At 44.9% G+C, this 16,067-nt stretch overlaps 1 protein-coding gene and 1 pseudogene across 3 annotated transcripts; one reads left to right on the top strand and one right to left on the bottom strand.

Annotated features, from left to right (window-relative positions):
- The first annotated feature begins 1,615 nt into the window (after positions 1-1,615).
- LOC118944669 lies at positions 1,616-8,837 on the top strand (annotated as a pseudogene).
- On the bottom strand, positions 4,192-11,841 carry LOC110507055 (latexin). Of its 3 annotated transcripts, none has more exons than XM_036964875.1 (8): positions 11,487-11,841; positions 10,561-10,742; positions 6,257-6,421; positions 5,745-5,807; positions 5,310-5,484; positions 5,096-5,232; positions 4,767-4,829; positions 4,192-4,669 (listed from the first exon to the last, which is right to left on the bottom strand). In XM_036964875.1, the coding sequence occupies exons 1-8, from the start codon at positions 11,518-11,520 to the stop codon at positions 4,550-4,552; spliced, it is 939 nt and encodes a 312-aa protein (XP_036820770.1). In that variant the 5' UTR covers positions 11,521-11,841; the 3' UTR covers positions 4,192-4,549. The 3 variants fall into 3 exon arrangements, with proteins under 3 accessions (XP_036820770.1, XP_036820771.1, XP_036820769.1); XM_036964876.1 differs by having other exon boundaries at positions 10,561-10,728; positions 11,487-11,839; XM_036964874.1 differs by lacking the exon at positions 11,487-11,841 and having other exon boundaries at positions 10,561-10,848.
- Positions 11,842-16,067: the final 4,226 nt, after the last annotated feature.

The raw sequence follows: 16,067 nt of genomic DNA, 5'->3' as shown, positions 1-16,067 counted from the left end.
ATGTAGTGACCAAATAATTGGTAAACAAATCTAAACATATTTTATATTTCAGATTCTTCAAAGTAGCCACCCTTTGCCTTGATGACAGCTTTGCACAATCTTGGAATTCTCTCAACCAGCTTCATGAGGTAGTCACCTGGAATGCATTTCAATTAACAGGTGTGCCTTGATTAAAGCTCATTTGTGGAATTTCTTTCCTTCTTAATGCATTTGAGCCAATCAGTTGTGCTGTGACAAGGTAGGGATGGTATACAGAAGATAGCCCTATTTGGTAAAAGGCCACGCCCATATTATGGTAAGAACAGCTCAAATAAGCAAAGAGAAACAGTCCATAATTACTTTAAGACATGAAGGTGAGTCAATCCGGAAAAGTTCAAGAACTTTGAAAGTTTATTCAAGTGCAGTCGCAAAAACCATCAAGCGCTATGATGAAACTGGCTCCCACAGGAAAAGAAGACCCAGAGTTACCTCTGCTGCAGAGGATAAGTTCATTAGAGTTACCAGCCTCAGAAATTGCTGCCCAAATAAATGCTTCACAGAGTTCAAGTAACAGACATGTCAACATCAACTGTTCAGAGGAGACTGTGAATCAGGCCTTCATGGTCAAAATGCTGAAAAGAAACCACTACACCAATACACCAATAAGAAGAGACTTGCTTAGACCGGTGGAAATCTGTCCCTTGGTCTGTGTCCAAATTCGAGATTTTTAGTTCCAACTGCTGTGTCTTTGTGAGATACAGAGTAGGTGAACGGATTGTCTCCGCATGTGTGGTTCCCACCTTGAAGCATGGAGGAGGTGTGATGGTGTGGGGGTGCTTTGCTGGTGACACTGTGATTTATATAGAATTTAAGGCACACTTAACCAGTGTGTAAATGGAGTTTAACCGGTTCTGTCCACCAACAAAATGCGACTTCTAAAAGCAGGACTAACCAAAGGTCAAATACATTTAAGGAACAGGGAACACTAACATTAAAAAAGGTACGAAGAAATACCCCAATATGTTAATAGAACAGACGAGAAGTGATGGAAATGGAGAGAAACTTATCTGAATGCAGTATCTTTTTAAATTTTATAGGTGTTGATTAACAGTTGTCGGTCATGCCCTGGCATCGTTCCCAATGAAAGAATCCGCAACATCGGAATCTCGGGGGAAGACCACACTCACCGAGCGCGTCCTTTTCTACACGGGCAGGATAGCAGAGATCCACGAGGTGAGTTAATCATGATCTGGCTCTGATTTATTGAAGTAGCTAGTTGAAGTGTGTGTGTGTTTTTTAGAGGGAGGCAGACAGACAAAAACTATTATGTTTGGTCCTCTAACTCTACAGGTCAAGGGAAAAGATGGAGTCGGAGCCACCATGGACTCGATGGAGCTGGAGAGGCAGAGAGGCATCACCATCCAGTCAGCTGGGATTACAACATCAACATCCCAGGTATGGAGGTACCTGGCAGAACGATGTGTTAGTGGCAACACAGATCTTATGACCAGGTTCCCTTTTTGACAGATATACCAGAAGTCACAGTAACAGATCAATGCCAGTGTACCCAACAGCTGTTAGGATGTATTTTTGCTTTTAACTTTAAGCCCAGTTTGCTGCTCTGTCCTGTCCAGGCCATGTGGACTTCACCATCGAGGTGGAGCGAGCCCTGCGTGTTTTGAACAGGGCGATCCTGGTCCTATGTGCGGTTGGAGGGGTCCAGTGGCAGACCCTGACCGTGAACAGACAGATGAAACGCTACAACGTTCCCTTCCTCACCTTCATCAACAAGCTGGACCGCATGGGAGCCAACCCCAGCCGCGCCCTGCAGGCCATGAGGTCAGCAGATATACAGATACTGTGGAGTAGACAAGACGAGTCTGGTTTTCCATTAGCTCCGTGTTACGACTCCTCTGTTCCCACTTTCAGGACCAAGCTGAACCATAATGCAGCCTTTGTGAACATCCCCATCAGTCTGGGGGGGAGGGGGGGATGCAAAGGACATCATAGACCTCCTATAGGAGCGTAGCATGTACTTCAAGGGCCCATTCGGGTAAGAGAATGGAGAATATGATCGTGGCAGGGATTTAGAGAAGACTTACATTACTATCTCATATCTGAAATATTTACATCGCTGGAAACCCTTTACTGGAAAAAATAAATACATTCCGTCCTCTGTGCTTCCTGCAAACAGAATATCCGGTTGGATGAGATCCCGGCGGAGTTCCGTGTGGAGGCTGCAGACAGGAGACGGTGGAGTGTGTGGCTAACGCTGACGTGACCCTGGGAGAGATGTTTCTGGAAGAGAGGATCCCCACTGTGCCAGAACTTAAGGTGTGTGTGACTGTTCATTGTGTTTTGGGATATCGCAACAAATGATGTCATTTGATTTTACGCCTCAGTCATCTTTCCTGCTATGACCTCCGAACGCTGCCCCCCAGGGCCCTGACCTCTCCCGTCTCTCCTCCCACAGGCAGCCATACGCAGGGCCACAGTGCAGCGCCTCTTCAGCCCCGTGCTGGTGGGAACTGCCCTGAAGAACAAGGGGGTTCAGCCTCTATTGAATGCAGTGCTGGATTATCTGCCCAACCCCACATAGGTCAACAACTACACCCTCTTCAACAATGAGCTCTGACCTCTGTGCCTAGACAGTGAACACTAGTCAGTATGACACAGCAGTCTTTGAATTAATTGATATGCCAAAATCAAGACAGTATGGGCTCAGGGACAAACTTTGAAAAATGCCAGTGGCCGATCTCACCACTGTCCTTGTGTTGTTTCCTCTGTGTCAGTGACAGCACTAAGATCCTGATGGATCCCACCAGAGATGCCTCGCAGCCCTTTGTTGGCCTGGCCTTCAAACTGGAGGTGAGCACATCACACGAACACTGTGTAGCTAGCAAACCATCTTCTCTTCAACAAGTAATCTGGCACATTTACGGTGTAAACTTTTTTGAGTGATAAACTGTATAGGGATTGTAGACGGATCTCTCCCCCCCGACTCTGTTCTAGGCAGGAGAAGAAGACGGAGTACATCGTCCATACACGCACAGGCAAGGTTCACGTGCAGAGGCTAGTGCGTCTCCATGCCGACCAGATGGAGGTGAGAACCAGGAAGAGAATGTAAACCAGAAGTAAATGGAGTAAACTGACAGTTTCTGTACTATGAAGCCCAATGACCCTGATTCCCCAACCTGACGTACCCTAGTGATAACATCTCATGATTAAACAACTTTATCTATACATTTGTTTAACTGAAACAATATTAAATTGTGTGTCATAAATTGTGTACCCCCCCTCCTCTCTGGTTGGTCAGGATGTGGAGGTGTAGTATGCAGGGGACATCTGTGCCCTATTTGGGATCAACTGTGCCAGCGGAGACACCTTCACCTCCCGGACCAGCGCCAACCTCTCCATGGTACATCCCTATGGCCATTGTCCAAACTAGATAAACAACCAGTCAGCACTCACTAACATGTATTTAAACATGCAATCTGTTGCGCACTGCCTGTGTGTGCATAATGTTATGACTTTGAGCTTCATTCAACACCTTTCTCCCACAGGAGTCCATCCACATACCAGAGGCTGTCATCTCCATGTCTATGAAGCCGTCCAACAAGGCCCTCTCACATTCGGTGTAGTATGAGGAGTCAAAAAGACCACACTAAGGCTCGATACTATTTCAGTAGAGTATATGAGCTTGCATGACCTCATCCTCCCTCTTCCTGTGGATCAGAATGACACGGAAAAGTTCTCTAAAGGCATCAACCGCTTCACCAGAGAAGACCCCACGTTCAGGGTCCGCTTTGACACAGAAAGCAAGCTCTCCCATCTCTGGTATGGGAGAGCTGCACCTGGAGATCTATTCACAGGTACTAGTCCAGTGCTCCGCTCTCCGGCGATCTGAAGATCCTTCTGGCCACAAAATTTGCATTTTGGCTTCATCTTATTTGTATTTTTTTCTTCCACAGTGTCCTAAGTTGTCCTGAAGGATAATAGAATGCATTACGAGTTCCACACATCTCAAACCTTCAATGGCATTTCGGTGCGGTAAATCAGGCTGACCTTACTTTCTCTCATTGTATAACTGCCCCTGTGCGATGGGAAAGCCCAAGGTAGCCTTCAGGGAGAGCGTGACCAGTGCGGAACCGTAAGTACCACTCGTAACACACGGCAAACAAATGTCCAAATGAGCCACTCTCAGAAGCATTACATTGTGTACAGCGACGGCTTTATTGATGAAGCAAAGGGGGCCAATGGAGTATATTAACAACAAGTTGAAACACATCGTTATAGCTTACCAAGAGTCTTACAAGCTGACCAGTAAAAGCAGTGCATTCGGCATATAGCTGCAGTAAGGCCATTGACGTGTGCCCTCTCACCTCCTCTGAAGCAGTAGTGGTGGTGAAGGTAAACATAATTACTGAAGACAAGAGTGAAGTGTAAAGCTCAGCTTTTCAAAGCAGGTAGAAAGTGGCTTTTACCCTTCATCCGAGTCCTAAGAAAGAGATGTGCTGTACTCTTCCCTGCAGTGCTTGAGTAAGGCTCTGGAGTGTTTTTCCCGTGTATCTCAGTTGGTGGTGTTTGGAGGAGCCTCGCAGTGGTGGCACTTTGGCTGCAGCTCAGTCTGCAGGACTTGAACTCCCTGTTCTGGGGACCAGGTGACTAGCAGCTTCCAGTGGATGATCTCCTGCGCGTAACCACACACATACAACGAATGCACCTTTTGTATTAACAAACATGACGTCTGAGTTCTGTTAAGACCGATGGCAGAACGTTTTAGTTACCTGGGAAATCATTTCGTGCAGCAGGACATGGTAGTTGAACCTCAGCTGGTCCTTCTCAGTCTCCTGTTGAGGGACAGACAAAACCAGGGAACCAAGTGTGTGAGAAGGACAGTTGGAAAGGAATGGGTGGGGAGTTAAGTGTCCATTTGGAATTTGGGCAGATATCTCCATGGTTACACTGAGGTTCTTCTCAAGACTACATCAGACGCATGCCTGATCATACCATGCCCGGATAGGTGTTTAACATATCAGCTAACCATATATGATCTAGCAATCTGATGCCCGACTGCACAGTAACGTACGGTCGAACCGACCTCTTGGCTGCTCACCAGCTGTGTGAAGTTGGCCACCTGGGCCATGTTGTAAAGCGTGCTCTCATTGGACTCCCTCAGCATGATGAAACTGGAGGCCACGCCCCCCAGTTGCCAGAAGGGCTTCATGCTGGGCTCCACGTGACCGTAGCTGTCTGTCAAAGAAACCACAAACGTCAGTCAGAAGAGAGATGGGGGGGTCAGTTGTGTGTGTTTGTGGCTCTATATCTACCTGGTATATTGTTTCCTGACACTAGGTTATTGCTGGCTCTGTGTTGCTGGTAGAAGGCCTCTTCCTGAGCCGTGGTGTTGCTTTGATGCAGTCCCTCACAGGAGGCCTGGACCTGGGGAGCACTCTGCCCCTCTCCCTCTGGAAAGAAGAGCTCCGCAGAGCACTGCCCCGAAACCTTTTATAGGGAGAGGAAAGGGTGAGGTAATTGAGGAGAATGTGAGAATATGAAAGGAGAGTTGGGGAAAGGAATGATGCTGCGGCATGTTAGGGGGAACATACGGGAGGGGGGGGGGGGGGGGGGGGGGGAAGAAGTTGATCTAACACAGGTGTTTATCACCATGGCAGTGTAGACAAGGTTACTTAACACACCGTGTATTTATTCACACGCCTGTTCTGTGCAATAGTGTGTCACTGAGAATGTGAATCGGATCTTACGTTACTGATCATCTCCTGCACGGTAAGCTCCAGTTGATACTTCCTCCCCATCTCTGCCACATCCTGACAGCCGGGGAGAGAGAGAGCAGAAATTAACCACTTAAGACAAAATGAAAGCAAACAGAATGATGTTCCATAAAGCCGTCGCCCCCTCAAGTGGGGCGGCAGGTAGCCTAGTGGTTAGAGCGTTGGACTAATAAACGAAAGGTTAGAAGATCGAACCAACAAGGTAAAAATCTGTCATCCTGCACCTGAACAAGGCAGTTAACCTCACTGTTCCTAGGTCGTCATTGAAAATAAGAACATGTTCTTAACTGACTTGCCTAGTTACAAAATTTTAAATAAAAATAAATAAAAATCCCCCACTGTATGCGGTATTGAGAATTGACTTTTTATGCGCACAAACCTCCCGTATCCATCCCCTTCAAGGATCCTGCCTTGCCTTGCAATATTAACTGCCCCTTGCCCAACACACTCCCCAAGGTATGCTGATCCTCCACCTCCACTCCTACCTCTGAGCTGCCGCTGTGTACTGTGCTGAAAAAGATCCACCTGTAGGGTGAGCCGTAGCGGGTGTTCAGGTAGTGTTGGACCACCGTGGCTGCCCGGCGGGCAGGGTAGTGACTCGGGTTCAGCACGCCAGTAGTCATCACTTCCTCCACCACCTCGCTTTCCCCCTAATCCGCACCGGAGAGAAGGGGAATGAGAGCAAAGAGGGTGGGTGAGGACAGGTAGGGAGAGTCAGTCTGCCACGATGGGACTTTGACCTCTGTGTGCTGGTGCAGAGAGTCGTGTCCTGCCCTAGTTCTAGATAAGGAGAAAGAGGGAGAATACAGATAACTATAGTGAGTAAGGGGAGGGTAGAAGTGTCAGAGAGTGCCTGGAAAGGCTGTAACTCCCTGCCCGTTGAGGCTGTTGCGGTTAGACAGCTGGAGAAACAGCCACATGCAGGGGGAGAATTTCCTGCTTCCTCCCAAGCCAATAATTCAGTTAGTAACGCCCTTTAAAAGAGACCGGCCACACATTTCCCTTCTCCTCACTAACATAAAAGCATGGCAAATGACCATACAGCTACTTTGTTTGTCTATGTTAATGTGAGTTGATCGTTTTGGCAACTATGGCAGTTCTTTACCTACCAATGCTTTAATGAAAATCCTCTAAATTAGTTACTGATTTTGGCTATGTGCTTGTCTCTGCAGGTTTGACTTCACCCATAAGAAGCAGTCTGGTGGTTCTGGGCAGTACGGTAAAGTGATAGGAGTTCTTGAACCTCTGGACCAAGAAAACGACACAAAAGTAGAGTTTGAAGACCAGACTGTTGGAACCAACACCCCCAAACAGTTTGTGCCGGCTGTTGAGAAGTTGTGCAAGCTGTAGTCTGAATCACATAGGCCCTCCAGTAAGTGTAATTAGGATTGTAAAAATCCTGTATCTTATTCAGATAGAAATTCTAGTAGACCTCTAATCTCATACCCCAAGAGTGGGCAAACTTTTTGACTTGAGGGCCACATCGGGATTGAAAAATTCAAGAGGGCCACATTTTATTTTGACCGATTTATTGTCAAAAATCTATTTGTGGGCTACAGAAAGGGCATTCATTTGAATATATAGGTCCATTATAATTTCTAGTTTCTTTACTCAAACCTCCCGTGGGCCCGATAGAAAGGGCCTGCGGGTCGTAGTTTGCCCACCACTGTCACCCTTTCTCCATCACATCCCTTCTCTGCTGCAGGGATTCAGAGATGCCTATGAGAAAGGCCCTCTGACTGGTCACAAGATCTCAGGCGTCAAGTTCCTATTGGAAGACGGAGCGCATCACATGGTGGACTCGAATGAGATCGCCATCCGTGCAGGGGAGGGCGCTCTTAAACAAGGTGGGTGTCAACTAACCAGAATACTATGTTCTCGCATATTTTTCCCTCTATACCTTTTCCATGCTTCTCAGCTTTTTGACAAACCTACTGAATGTCTCCTCTCTCCTTCCATCCATGTCCCCCTCTTGGTAGCCATGGAGAAGGCCAACGTTGCCGTGCTGGAGCCAATCATGTCAGTAGAAATTGTGGCGCCCGATGAGTTCCAAGGGACAGTCATCGCCAGGGTCAACCATCGCCATGGCGTCATCAGTGGGCAGGATGGGGTGGAGGGCTACTTTACGCTGTGTGCTGATGTGAGTGCAGCTCTGTCCTACTCATACTTCCTATGCCCTTTTCTTTCTGCTAAGACAGGATAGGTTAAAAGTCTGTCCAGTCACTGTGTATTTGATGGTCAATCGCCATTTCCTCTCCCCAGATTCCACTGAATGACATGTTTGGTTACGCCACAGAGCTCCAGTCCTGTAAGGCGCTGGACCCTCTAGTCGGATGTCAAGACGTCAATTAGTCATGAAAATGTCCAAGATATCAAGCCATGCACTTTCAGTGATATTGAATTGAGTTTGTATTTGCTAATTTTTTCTGTTAATTTATTTGGACTAAAGCTATTGCTCAGTCTATGATCCTTTCTGGAGAACTGATGTGGGGTGTGTCCAGGGGAAAGGAGAGTACACCATGGAGTATAGCAGATACCAGCCATGTCTGCCTGGCACTCAGGAGGAGCTCATCAACAGGACAGCTGCCTGCCAAGAAGGTGAAGTGGAAGAACTGAGGCTGGACAACACACACAATCAATGAATTGTAAACACATTACAGAGGGTTTGAATGGAGCTGAAGGTTGGGACCAATAACAATATAACTAATGTAAAACATACGGTGTGCATAAAACATACATAGGTTAAGAACTTTTGTGAAAGAGCACAGTTTGAAAGAAATGGCAAATAAAAATCTAACCGGATGGACATCAGAAATAGATGGGAGAGGTTGAGGGTAGAGGAAGGACTAGAGTAAAATCAAACTAAATAGAACTATTGTAAAAATAGACTGTGTCCATAAAATGTATATAGTATGTATAAGCTGGAAGTAGAAGCCTAAGTGTTGTTGTTTACTCCAATTAGGATAGGGGTGGTAGGGTTAGAAAGTAATGAAGGAAAAAATTTAAGATGTGTATGTATTTGTATGTACTGTACCAGTCAAAAGTTGACACCTACTCATTCAAGGGTTTTATTTTTACTATATTGTGGAATAATAGTGAAGACATCAAAACTATGAAATAGCACATGTGGAATCATGTAGTAACCAAAAAAAGTGTTTATTTTATATTTGGTGCTTTGCTGGTGACACTGTCCGTAATTTATTTAGAATTCAAGGCACACTTAACCAGCATGGCTACCACAGCGATACACCATCCCATCTGGTTTGCGCTTAGTGGGACTATCATTTGTTTTTCAACAGGACAATGACCCAACACACCTCCAGGCAGTGTAAGGGCTATTTGACCAAGAAGGAGAGTGATGGAGTGCTGCATCAGATGACCTGGCCTCCACAATCACCCGACCTCAACCCAATTGAGATGGTTTGGGATGAGTTGGACCACAGAGTAAACGAAAAGCAGCCTTCAAGTGCTCAGCATATGGGGGAACTCCTTCAAGACTGGTGGAGAAGCATTCCAGGTGACGCTGGTTGAGAGAATGCTTAGTGTGTGTGCAAAGCAGTCATCAAGGCAAAGGGTGGCTTACTTTAAATTATCTGATAAACAAATACATGTATTTGTTTAACACTTTTTTTGGTTACTACATGATTCCATGTGTTATTTCATAGTTTTGTCTTCACTATTATTCTACAATGTAGAAAATAGTAAAAATAAAGAGAAACCATTGAATGAGTAGGTGTGTCCATACTTTTGACTGGTATGTATGTGTGTGTATAAAGAAAATGGGGAATTGGAAATGATGCAGACAATTACATTGATGAAAGCTACAATCTATCTGCAGTATTAAAGCTCATCTACCCCCTTAAAAAAAATAACATTACAGTACTGCAATGGAATGCTTGACAGATGCACACAAACCTACACAGTGCTCAATCAACTGTAAACATACTCTGCCTCGCCAAGGGCTCCTGAGTGGCGCAGCGGTCTAAGGCATCACTACAGACCCTGGTTCGATTCCAGGCTGTATCACAACCCGGCCACGATTGGGAGTCCAATAGGGCGGCGCACAATTGGCCCAGCGTCATCCGGTTTAGGGTTTGGCCATCATCGTAAATAAGAATTTGTTCTTAACTTGTCTACTTAAATAAACGTGAAATTAAAATAAGGTGGATTTATTATATCGTATGTGCATTCAAAATGCTACAAATGATCAGAGATGACCAAGTGAATTCCCTTGATTCACCCCCTTGTTTCCCCCCCACTGTCCTAAAGTATTTATTATGACTATTTCCATTCAGCATTTGCTCTCCAGCAAACAGCCTTGTCCCACAGCCTAGCCCCACAGCCTAGCAGTTTTTATGAAGACTTGAGGCAAGTTCAAAGTTTGGACTTCAACTTGGGCATGTATATTAACTGGTTTTGTACCATGTACAGCATATGTTGTAATGATGATTAAATAAGATTGACCTAATACTACCATTTCACCAGGGTGTCATTGTTCCTTCATTTACTTAGCAGATGGTTATGTGGTTGATTGAGGTGTTCATTTTAGGTTGCCTGAATTTGATCTAATCCGGATTCGACTGGAAAGCACAACTCGTGTTGTGAAATACTATCCAATGTGCATCACAGCAAGAAGCTGGACAAAGTTAAGTCAAACCAGTATTTTCAAGCAAAACAAACTGGAGACTCATTCTCCATGTTATGTAGGCCTATACAGCAAGTGTCCCGAGTCTATGCTGATGTGCTTCCTCTCGGAATAGTGGATTCTAGGGGTTTGTAGCTCACTCACCTCTGTAGTGGTCTGTATGTCCTCTCCCAGAGGAACACTGTTTGGGTGTTGATCGAACCCCACTGTTGGTCCTGACCCAGTTCTGACCGTCATGGTCGGGTTCCCGTGGACCACGGTCAGAACAACCAGAAGGATAAACAGCGTCCAGCCCATACTCCACACTAAGATCTGAGAACAGAAAACTAATGCCAAAGAGGATTGCGTAGTCCTAAGGAAGGCAAGCTGAGTGTAAATAGGCATCCAATTCAGGGTTACGTAAGAGAGGGTGGGAATGAGAGAAAACTGACACTGTCCAGCGCCGCTGCCTGTTCTGTTTTCTTGGCATTTATCTAAACAAACTGCACTTCTGGTCTCATCTAGGCCTACACATGTAACACTGAGTAGAGCAATCCCCCAGAAAAGTGATTTATTTAAAAAGGAGTGCAGTCAAACGTGATATTTCACACTATTAGGTCTCAATAACAATATGAAATTGTGAAAATGATAATGCCATTTTAATGCGAAAGCTTTTTAAAGAAAAGGGGCCTCATTTATTAATATAGCATAGAAACCATTCTAAAACACTACTTAAACGGAATTTACAATGTTCGCACGCATAGAAAAAATGTGATTTATCATAACAATTCTACGAGCGTCATAAGCACGCCAGTAGGAGATAACCATTGATAAATACAAATTCTTCTCAGCCTCAGTGCTCATGCACGACCTTGGCTGTTTGTATTTCATATATACACACAACGCCATACCATGGCATACAAAGGCGCAAACAAAAAAAGCTACGAAAAAAAACAAAGAGATGCTAGTGTCAGAGATATCTACAAAGAGAAGACCATTGGGACAACTTAAGTTGCTTTAGCAATGGCAAATATAGTTAACATGAGTAGGCAACATGGCAAATTTACTTAAAATGATTAGGCAACACTCACCAATAAGCCACATGTTGCGCGTTCCACCTAGCATTTTATGTTCACATAATTGATTTCGTTTTGGGATGGTGATATTATGACAATATGGATGCCTTGTATTGCCCCATTCGTATTTGGGAACCCCGCTTGACTTTAACCTGTTGTGCGATGGTGTATGCGTCACTGTTTTGCTGATGACTGCATCTAAAACATTGGTTCATCCAGGGCTGTGAGATGCGGATTAGCAAACTCGCTTTGAAAAACACCCGAGGGTGGATAGCATTTGGATATGCACCAGAATGGTATGTGTTTGGCTTTTTAAGGCTTACAAAAAATCCAATAACATTGGTGTTAAGATGTGTGTGAATAGCTCACGTCAGAGAGTTAGATAAACTGCAAACGTAATAATTTAGTCAGGGGTTACAGGTAATGAGATACTAATCAGTCACTCATAATGCACCTGTTTATCCTAGATAGGTGCCCCACTAGCGCCATCTCTGGGTTGACATTATGCCCATTATCTAAACATCTTCCTTTTCATATAGAATTCTCGAGCACCTCATACCATTTTAATACCACATTGAAAATACCTATTTACATCAACACCCTTTTCCTTTCTTTTCCCCCCCACCTACTCAATACCCTAATCAACAAATTGGATGCAGTCTATCACAGTGCCATCTGTTTTGTCACCAAAGCCACATTTACTACCCACCACTGCGACCTGTACGCTCTCGTTGGCTGGCCCTCGCTTCATACTCGTCGCCAAACCCACTGGCTCCAGGTCATCTGTAAGACCCTGCTAGGTAAAGTCCCCCCTTATCTCAGCTCGGTGGTCACCATAGCAGCACCCACCTGTAGCACGCGCTCCAGCATGTATATCTCTCTGGTCACCCCCAAAACCAATTCTTCCTTTGGCCGCCTCTCCTTCCAGTTCTCTGCTGCCAATGACTGGAACGAACTACAAAAATCTCTGAAACTGGAAACACATATCTCCCTCACTAACTTTAAGCACCAGCTGTCAAGAGCAGCTCACAGATTACTGCACCTGTACATAGCCCATCTATAATTTAGCCCAAACAACTACCTCTTTCCCTACTGTATTTATATATTTATTTTGCTTCTTTGCACCCCATTATTTATCTCTACTTTGCACATTCTTCCACTGCAAATCAACCATTCCAGTGTTTTACTTTGCTATATTGTATTTACTTCGCCACCATGGACTTTTTTGCCTTTACCTCCCTTATCTCACCTCACTTGCTCACATTGTATATAGACTTATTTTTCTACTGTATTATTGACTTTGTTTGTTTTACTCCATGTGTAACTCTGTGTTGTTGTATGTGTCGAACTGCGTTGCTTTATCTTGGCCAGGTCGCAATTGTAAATGAGAACTTGTTCTAAACCTGCCTACCTGGTTAAATAAAGGTGAAATTAAAAATAAAAATAAATCTCTTAAGGGTCTTATGTTAGCCCTTGTCCTGGTGTGGCGCACTGGTACGTTGGGCACCTCTTGGATCCTCAGGGCTTCTCCTGGCACCTCTGGGAGCCTCAGGGCCTCTCCTTCCTCTTCCACATCCTCCTGAAATTGTGGAGGCACGGTCGGTAGAGATAACTGACCTGGTGGGGTCTTCCCCGTCTCCTCATGTGTCCTGCCCACACCGTCCAGAGGATATTCTTCCCATGGTTCCTTCGATACTTTTGGCCTTTTACTTCCACTTCACATGACCTTGTGCTGATGTGCCAAGAATCCATGTGACATACTTGGCTTGAGGTGCCAGAAGCACTCTGACAGCTTGGCCTTGTTTAATTACAGGCAGATTTTTTTGCATTATCGTCATGGTAATGTTTTGACTTGTCCTGACATGCAAGTTGGTGTGCCTGAACCTCCCTAATGACCTTTGGTGCGAGGAGCTTGGCAGTTTTTGGCAACAGAGACAGTCAGCGCTGTACAGGACTGCTGCCCTCTGTGGGAGTGTTTATACACGGCAAAATGGCTTTCCACACATCTGTGCCTTCCTGCATAGTCTTTGTGATGAGAGTGTTTGCTGTTTCACTGCTGACTCCGCCTAACCATTACTCTGACTGTGGTAGGGTGACGAGGTCACATGATGGAACCCGGGCATTTGCACAAAAAAAAGCATTATTTTGACTTGACTGAACTTGGGCCCATTATCCGAGTCAAGACTTTGCTTTTTTTTCAAAAGCCTGGGAGTTCCATCGTGACCTCTTCACCCTATCACAGTCAGAGTAATGGTTAGGCGAGTCAGCAGTGAAAATAGCAGACTTTCATTCATTATCCGTAACTACACCACCGTCAGGTATGCCATATCTGCTAAACTGCTGTTTACAACAGTCGATGATGCAAGTGGCTGTTGTGTCAATCATTTTCTCCACCTCCTAAAAATCTGAATAGTAGTCCACTATAATCTGAAAAGGAACGTTCAATGAAATGTTGTAAGGCTACCCATCACATTCCCAATGTGTCAGAAGCTTACATACACTTTTCTCCCCAATTGGTACTTACAGACTCGGGAGAGGTGAAGGTCGAGACCCATGCATCCTCCGAAACACAACCCTACCAAGCCGCACTGCTTCTTCCGGAAGCCAGCCGCACCAATGTGTCGGAGGAAACACTGTACAACTGGCAACCATGTCAGCGTGCATGCGCCCGGCCTGCCAGAGGAATCACTAGAGCGCGATGGGACAAGGACATCCCGGCCGGTGAAAACCTCTCCTAAACCAGACAACGCTGGGCCAATTGTGCGCCACCTCATTGGTCTCCAGGACGCGGCCGGCTACGACACAGCCCGGGATCGAACCCGGGTCTGTAGTGACGCCTCAAGCACTGCAATGCAGTGCTGCGCCACTGGGGAGGCCCCGAAAAGGAACGACGATGAACAGAACCATTCCCACTTTAGACCAAGGACATGTTGATACAGTTGATGTCGGAAGTTTACATACACCTTAGCCGAATACATTTAAACTCAGTTTTTCACAGTTGCTAACATTTAATCTTAGTGAAAAATTCCCTGTCTTAGGTCAGTTAGGATCACCACTTTATTTTAAGAATGTGAGATGTCAGAATAATAGTAGAGAGAATGATTTATTTCAGATTTAATTTCTTTCATCACATTCCCAATGTGTCAGAAGTTTACATACACTCAATTAGTATTTGGTAGCATTGCCTTTAAATTGTTTTACTTGGGTCAAACGTTTTGGGTAGCCTTCCACAAGCTTCCCACAATAAGTTGGGTGAATTGTGGCCCATTCCTCCTGACAGAGCTGGTGTAACTGAGTCAGGTTTGTAGGCCTCCTTGCTTGCACACGCTTTTTCAGTTCTGCCCTCAAATTTTCTATAGGATTGAGGTCAGGGCTTTGTGATGGCCACTCCAATACTTTGACTTTGTTGCCCTTAAGCCATTTTGCCACAACTTTGGAAGTATGCTTGGGGTCATTGTCCATTTGGAAGACCCATTTGCAACCAAGCTTTAACTTCCTGACTGATGTCTTGAGATGTTGCTTCATTATATCCACATTATTTTCTTTCCTCATGACACCATCTATTTTGTGAAGTGCACCAGTCCCTCCCGCAGCAAACCATCCCCACAACATGATGCTGCCACCACCGTGCTTCACGGTTGGGATGGTGTTCTTCGGCTTGCAAGCATCCCACTTTTTCCACCAAACATAACGATGGTCATTATGGCCAAACATTTCTATTTTTGTTTCATCAGACATTTCTCCAAAATGTATGATCTTTGTCCCCATGTGCAGTTGCAAAATGCAGTCTGGCTTTTTATGGTGGTTTTGGAGCAGTGGCTTCTTCCTTGCTGAGCGGCCTTTCAGGTTATGTTGATGTAGGACTCATTTTACTGTGGATATAGATACTTTTGTACCTGTTTCCTCCAGCATCTTCACAAGGTCCTTTGCTGTTGTTCTGGGATTGATTTGCACTTTTCGCACCAATGTACATTCATCTCTATGAGACAGAACGTGTCTCCTTCCTGAGCGGTATGATGACTGCGTGGTCCCATGGTGTTAATACTTGCGTACTATTGTTTGTACAGATGAACGTGGTACATTCAGGCGTTTGGAAATTGCTTCCAAGGATGAACCAGACTTGTGGAGGTCAACAATTTTTTTGATTTCTTGGCTGATTTCTTTTGATTTTCCCATGATGTCAATTATAGATATATATATAGATATAGATTATAGTTTGAAGGTAGGCCCTGAAATACATCCACAGGTACACCTCCAATTGACTCAAATGTTGTCAATTAGCCTATCAGAGGCTTCTAAAGCCATGACATAATTTTCTGGAATTTTCCAAGCTGTTTAAAGGCACAGTCAATTTAGTGTATGTAAACTTCTGACCCACTTGAATTGTGATACAGTGAATTATAAGTGAAATAATCTGTCTGTAAACAATTGTTGAAAAAATTACTTGTGTCATGCACAAAGTAGATGTCCCAACCGACTTGCCAAAACTATAGTTTTTTTAAGAAGAAAGTTGTGGATTGGTTGAAAAATGAATTATAATGACTCCAGCCAAAGTAGTATGTAAACTTCCGACTTCAACTGTACGTCATGTGGCTG

The sequence above is a fragment of the Oncorhynchus mykiss genome, chromosome 27 (genome assembly GCF_013265735.2).
Source record: "Oncorhynchus mykiss isolate Arlee chromosome 27, USDA_OmykA_1.1, whole genome shotgun sequence".
In the NCBI taxonomy this organism is placed as follows: domain Eukaryota; kingdom Metazoa; phylum Chordata; class Actinopteri; order Salmoniformes; family Salmonidae; genus Oncorhynchus; species Oncorhynchus mykiss.
This window is presented reverse-complemented; position numbering and strand designations above follow the sequence as displayed.

Excerpts from the sequence above, each read along its gene's own strand:
- LOC110507055 (XM_036964874.1), bottom strand. The coding sequence starts at position 10,800 with ATGCCTATTTACACTCAGCTTGCCTTCCTTAGGACTACGCAATCCTCT. Across the intron at positions 5,808-6,256 it reads TACACAGCGGCAGCTCAGAG|GATGTGGCAGAGATGGGGAG; the intron begins GTAGGAGTGGAG and ends CCCGGCTGTCAG. Across the intron at positions 4,670-4,766 it reads TGCACGAAATGATTTCCCAG|GAGATCATCCACTGGAAGCT; the intron begins GTAACTAAAACG and ends GGTTACGCGCAG.